Source organism: Capsicum annuum, chromosome 3, assembly GCF_002878395.1.
Source record: "Capsicum annuum cultivar UCD-10X-F1 chromosome 3, UCD10Xv1.1, whole genome shotgun sequence".
NCBI lineage: Eukaryota > Viridiplantae > Streptophyta > Magnoliopsida > Solanales > Solanaceae > Capsicum > Capsicum annuum.
This window is the reverse complement of record NC_061113.1, coordinates 195,791,702-195,798,568: the sequence shown is the minus strand read 5'-3', so window position 1 is coordinate 195,798,568 and position 6,867 is coordinate 195,791,702. Positions and strand designations below refer to the sequence as shown.

Here is a 6,867-nt window from a genome sequence, read left to right as displayed (position 1 = left end):
AAAGTTTTATCCTAATTCTTTTTTTAAAAAAATATTACACATGATATATTAATTATTGACAATTAATTTAATTACACCAAAAGCTTGGGTTATTTTATTTGATATGTAATCTTCAAAATTTATTTTATTTACTAATTTATTTCACCACTTAATAATAGTTTTAAAATACAAGTACTTATACGAATTGGTACAATAATTTTTTGTCGTTTATTTTATATACTAAAAATTCTTAGAATGTAAAACAAATAAAACTATGGATTTCATATTTTAGATATTAAATTTATTATTTATACGAGAATAAAAGAATAAAATATCCTTTTTTTAAGGAAAGAAAAATTATGTAGTCTTGAATTTATTTTTTTTGAGAAATATTAACAAAATGATACCTTCTTCAGTGCTATTACAAATGGATTTTTAAAATATTACTCAATCAATTGGTCTTTGCTTTTGATGGATTTAGAATGAAGTACGAATATAAATTAGTGTTTAATTGGATAATAAAATAAAATATAAATATAATGATCACAAAAAAAGTGAAGAAACTAAATTAAAATAATATTTTGTTTTCTAAATTTTATGTATTATCTTACTGATTTATTTAATTTATTTATAGGGAATAACTTGTAAAAAATCTACAAGAAAAAAAATTATCTTTTCACTATATATTTATCAAAAATTATCTTGCATTAAAAGTTGCAAGTAATCTATGTCCAAATTAGATTTTTCAGGTAATAATACATAATAAAATTTTCTTATTGAATTTTGTTTGGCAACAAAAAATGTCATAGGTTTGCCATCAATGCTTTTAAATGACTAATTATATTCTTTTATTCTCTATTACTCTATATTTGAAGGTAATATAATATCTTTGGATTATATTAATCCAAGAATTCTTTTTGTATAACCCAACAAAATGGATTTTATTCTTTTATTCTTATATAAATAACATATGATGTAGTTTTGATTGATGAGACGCGTAATGGTGTGAATGATAAATTAGAGGTTTGGAGACAAACCCTTAAATCTAAAGGGTTCAGGTTGAGTAGGACCAAGACAGAGTATGTGGAATGCAAGTTTAATGACTTGAGGCAGAAGAATGAGGTGGTAGTAAGGTTGGATTCCCAGGTTGTTTATAAGAGGGATAATTTTAAGTATTTTGGGTATATAATTCAGGAAAATGGAGAGATTGATGAGGATGTATCTCACCGTATTGAGGAAGGATAGATGAAATGGAGGCTCGTCTCGGCAGTGTTGTGTGATAGGAAGGTGCCGCCCAAGCTTAAAGGCAAATTTTACAGAGTGGCAGTCCGTCCAATCATATTGTATAGAACGGAGTATTGGTTAGTCAAGAGCTTCCATGTTAAAAAATTGAAGGTGGCATAAATGCGGGTATTGCGTTGGATGTGAGAGCTTACTAGGGGTGACAGGGTTAGTAATAAGACTATCCGAAAAAAGTGGGAGTGGCTTCGGTAGAGGACAAGATGCGAGAAGTTTGGTTGAGATGATTTGGACATATGATGAAGAGGGACACAGATGCCCCAGTTCATAGGTGTGAGAGGCTAGCTTTGGATGGTTTCAGGAGGGATAGGAATAGGCAAAAGAAATACTAGAGAGAGGTGATTAGACGTAATATGAAGCAGTTACAACTTACTGAGGACATGATCCTAGACAGGAAGGTATGGAGGAACACGAATAGGTTAGAAGGCTAGTTCTTGTGGGTAGGTCATAGTCTATAGTTAGGAGAGCTTTGGGGTAGCTGGGCCGGTAGTCTTAGGGCTAGGTCCATAGGTTGGAGCTACTAGTAGGAGGGTATGGGGGTAGGGGGTGCCTTTGGTTCGTTAGTGTAGAGGTATTACTTTGTGGGTGTCTTATTTCTGTTATTTCATCTTGTTTTATGTTTAGTTATGAATTTGTTTACTATTCTTTGTCTTGAGCCTGGATCTATCTGAAATAACCTTTCTACTTCTCCGAAGGTAGTGGTATGAACTGCATATACTTTACCCTCCCTAGACCCCACCACGTGGGAATACACTGGTTTGTTGTTGTTGTTGTTGTTGTATTAAGTGGTAAAATAAACAAGTAAATAAAAGAAACTTTGAAAAGTACATATCAAATAAAATAATTCAAGCTTTTTGTGCAATTAAATTAATCTTCAATGATTAATATATCATGTGTATTTAAAAAAAAAGAATTAGGATAAAACTTTAGTTAAATAATTTGATAAGTTAAATAAATCTATTTATCAAAAAAAGAGAGAAGGTTTTTGAGGTGTTAAGTATATTTTAAAGAAAATGGAAAGAATTGGGTGATATTCTTGTCTTAAATGAAACAAAAATGATATTTGTAGGCAATTTCTCAAACATTGGTGATCATCAGGGGCGGAGCCACCTTGTACCAAGGGTGGTCAGATGAACAACCTTTGCCGAAAAATTATATCGCGTATATAGATAAAAGGATGTTCTATTTGGTTAAAAATAAAGGTTTGAAAAACCTTAACATATCTGAGGGATGTAGCTTAAGTGGAGGTAGGTGTTCACTAAAAGCCAAAGGGTGGGTTAGTTTCTATTTTATTGAACACCCTTGCTGAAATTTCTGGCTCCACCACTGGTGATCATCTAGAGAATTTACTCCTAGTCCCGTGATCATTTATCCCACCATTTATATCATAGTTAAGGCATAAGTTATCCCATATAAATGGTGGGATAACTAATCTCAGGATAGCTAATTTGGGGTTTAATTATTTCGGGATAACTCTTTTCCAATCAAATGACTCCATAGAGATGTTATAGTATACTACTAGGGATAAGTTGTGCCCTTATTCTTCTATCAAAAGTAGGGTTAACTATACGACAAATAGATGTCCAATTTAAAAAATCAATATATAATAGTATTTCTATCCATTTTGTTCTTAGCATTAAGTACAATTCATTAATGCATTTCTCAAAAAAATTAAATTTATTATACTCAAAGGATAATATAGTAAAATTGCCCTATTAATGAACGAGGGGAGTATCTCTCTTCCGTCTTCATCTATGACTTCTATCATTCTTCTAATTAATTATATCAAATTATCCATAAATATATAATCTATCTATTCATTTGAACACAAAATTGCAAGATTCGACACTAAGTTTGCTAAGATTTTACCTTGTTCTTTGGAGAGATATTTTTAAATTTGCCGCTTTAGATCCTTCAAAATGGCTTTTTTTTTTTTTTGTTTCACGAACTACTTTTTAGTTTTTGCACCAATACAGACATGGTTACAAAGAAATTGTGTAAAAAAATTTCTATTTGACTCTCGCAAATCCTACCAGGGGTGTTTACTATTTGGACAAAAGTTGGACTAAACTGAAAATCGAACCAAGTTGATTAAATATTTAACCTTTTTCATTTGGTTTGATTTGATTTTTACATCCTTAAAATTTTATAATATTTCAAAGAAATAACAACCAATTCATTATATAATTTTTTACTATTATATATTTGCAAATATGCATATTATACATAATAATTTTAAGATCTTATATGTGTTTTCAACAAAAATTTTGTTATTGATAATTTCAATATCTTATATTAAATATATGTCATGTTATTGTTTTATGTGGTAATATAAGGATTGATTATAACTTATTCAAAAATAAAATAAAAATTAGAATACATAAAAACATTCATCAAAGAGAATAAACTTTTTTGGACACTATTATTTGTACATACATCAATGTATATATATATAATTAGAATGGAGCATAAGAATTATTCTAAAAAGTGGTGATTGTGAAAGGTTGCTTCTTGCTTCAATGGTACTGAATGGTATTGTGAAAAATGCAAAACAGAAAGTAATGAAAAGGAAAAGAAGACGATGGAGTGCTTTCCATTTTTGATAAATAGGGTCATACTCCTAAAACCATTCCGCTAGAATAATAAATATAGGTGCTTAAATTACCTTATACTACCATTTTTCAATTTAAATTTTGAATATTTTAAAAGTGGTCCCCACGTTGTGAACGTGCGAATGCGATGTCAACTTACCTTGCGGTCACAAACGGGATAAGTAGTCACATGGAAATTGAAGCATTAAACATGTTACGTGCACAAGTCAGTAGCTTGATTTTTGCACTTGATTTAGGAGTTTGTTTTCTTTGAAAATGGTTTATTGCTATTTTTACGTTTGGTTTGTTTTCTTTGAAAGTGGTTTATTGCTATTTTTACGTTTGGTTTGTTACACAAATCCTAGTCGAACTTTGCAAATGCTACTAAAAGTCAATGTTAATTATAGCAATAAGATGGATATCACTTTTTCAATACAAAGTGACAGTATTCCACTATTCAGTATTCATAAACATGGTTAATGAGTGACAAGGCATTGCTGCCAAGTCTGATAATAACCGCCATACTTCTATTTATCGCATCCTTCACTTTTGGATTTACTTTACGGTTATCGGAGACCCCATCAGTGCACGAGTCTGCGTTTGTTATAGCTGCACTTGCGTACGTTTTTGCATTAGACAATTGAAATTCCTTATCTCCATCACCCAGATGTCCCATTGCCTCAATAGCCCGCTTGAATTCGTACATTGCATCCTTCACATCTTCTATACAGTCTTTAATAGCCGCGGCTTCATATTTTGAAATTCCCTTCTGTTTTTTCAGATTCGAGACAATGATAGAGGCATCTCGTGCACCTTTTGTTGCTACATTAAGGGCTTCTTTGCAGAGCTTTGTGGAGTTGGCTTTCACCGATGACGCATAAGGCATTAGTTTGTTCAGGCAAAGTGAAGGGTATGTGGTGATGCTGCATTTTTTTCTGACAAAGTTTGTGTTGGCTTGCCCACCAGAGTCTTTGGCAGCTGTGACTAGCGGCTGTGTCTGTGAGATGAATAAAACAACTGCAAAAAGGAGAAAAATCAAGCTTTTGCAACTAGACGCCTCCATTTGTCGTGTTAAAAGATGTTTAAGTTGAATGTGTGGTGAATATAGAGGTTGGGAATATATTTATAGTGATCTAATTGGCAGGGGAACAATCTTTTTTTGATTGCTCAAGTCTTATGAAATACTACAATAAAATTGGTGCACAAAAATGAGTTGTGAATGTAGTGCGGTATCAGCTTATCTTGCGCCGTCACCAACTACGGCAATCACATGGAAATTCCAGCATCTGAAGTCTGTCCGCAAAGTCAACTTATCAAGGTATGAGATCTAAGGCGGATCTATAACTTCTAATATACTTCCTTCCCACTAAATTATTCGTCTCAAATTTTCTAATTTGATTTTCTATTTTATTTATCTTTTTTCATTAATTAAGAAGAGACAATTTTTTTTTTCATATTTATCCTTTGCATTAATTATTTTTTCTTCAAATTAAAATGTAAACATCATTTAATAGGTTTACTATGGTGAACTGCTCATGTTATTAATTATTTTTTTTAATCAATATGTCATCTCAATTTAAAACGGATAATTTAAGATGGAAGGGAGTACGTATTTAAAATACATCAATTACACATCCAATATTCTACTATTGCACATAAGCACACTATGTTATATAGGTCCCCTAGATAAGAAACTTGACAGAGCATGGCCCAATAAGTAATTGTTTATTCAACTAAAGAAGTTAATGCGTGAACGTGGCTAGAAACTTAACAAAAATGACAGCACAAAACACTGCGGAAGAGAAGGCGATATCTCTAGCTAGAAGCAAGTGGAAATTACTTGCCGAAAACGTTTGCAAGGCTGCGTTACTTTATCTTTTATGATGAGCATAAACCTTAATAATTATGCCTTAGGCAAGACGCCTTGTGACCTGAAAGCTTACGTTCTAATGAAACTTCATCATGTGGATTTTTGTGCCATGGTATAGGGAATTAAATTTCTTTTTTCATCCGAAATGAGAAAAAGTTGCATTTTCCGGAAATGGTTAACAATGGTTGCTGTCACTTCTTTGATCGATTGGGGAAAAATGTCCCCTTCCAAATTGAGTGACGCCACAGTTGAAACCGGGAAAAAAAAGTGAAAAAACCAAATTACATGTTTATTGATCCAATGAACATGTGACATGCGCTTGTATCTCTTCGTCAACTTGTGTGATCGAATTACTACGTGTAGAGTTAAAAAAAGAAAAACTTTCACAAAACCACAAGATATATAAATTACTTCACTTGATAAAAATTATAAATATCTTTTATTTACATTCTCTCTATTTAAATATCCAGATACATAACTTCTATCCTAAAAATTATGATAATATGGATATTTTAAATAAATCCCGACTAATTTATCCATAATTACACCTCATTCCATTTTTGTTTTCAAAATCTTATAAAAATTTGATCTTTAATTTTTCAGATACATAAATTAAAAGAGATACATGATTGATGTTACATATTAAGAAACAACTAATTCGCTGAAATTATAGAAAGTAATGGTAATTAACTCATTTAAGAAATAGTTTACTTTGCAGATCTTCTAATTAACATCTAGATTTCCTCGGAAAAACGGAATTTAGTTAATAATGTAGTTTTTTTTTTAAAAAAAAATTTGTCTCTATATTCAACTTCCAGATTCATTCTTCTTCAGCTTTTCTCTTTTTTTTTTCTTGGTGTTATTTTTCTTTTTCAACTTTTTGCAATGAATTTCAAACCCTGAAAAAAGAGATACAAATAATGGTTAAAAACATATCATGGTAAGACATGATGTATTAGTATAAAAATGAGATTTGACATACAAAGGTATAAGAGATACACAAGACAAAAATTGTGATGTAGAGATACATATTTTAAAAGAGATACACACAGAAACATTCTAACTATAAACATGTATATGAAAAGATACATATAAAAAAAATGTATCAATTATATAGATAAAAGAATA

At 30.9% G+C, this 6,867-nt stretch overlaps 1 protein-coding gene across 1 annotated transcript; it reads right to left on the bottom strand.

The window, feature by feature from the left end:
* Nucleotides 1–4,248: 4,248 nt before the first annotated feature.
* Nucleotides 4,249–5,844, bottom strand: LOC107866206 (pectinesterase inhibitor 4). Its single transcript, XM_016712361.2, has one exon. The coding sequence runs from the start codon at nt 4,930–4,932 to the stop codon at nt 4,327–4,329; it is 606 nt and encodes a 201-aa protein (XP_016567847.1). The 5' UTR covers nt 4,933–5,844; the 3' UTR covers nt 4,249–4,326.
* Between the last annotated feature and the right edge of the window lie 1,023 nt (nt 5,845–6,867).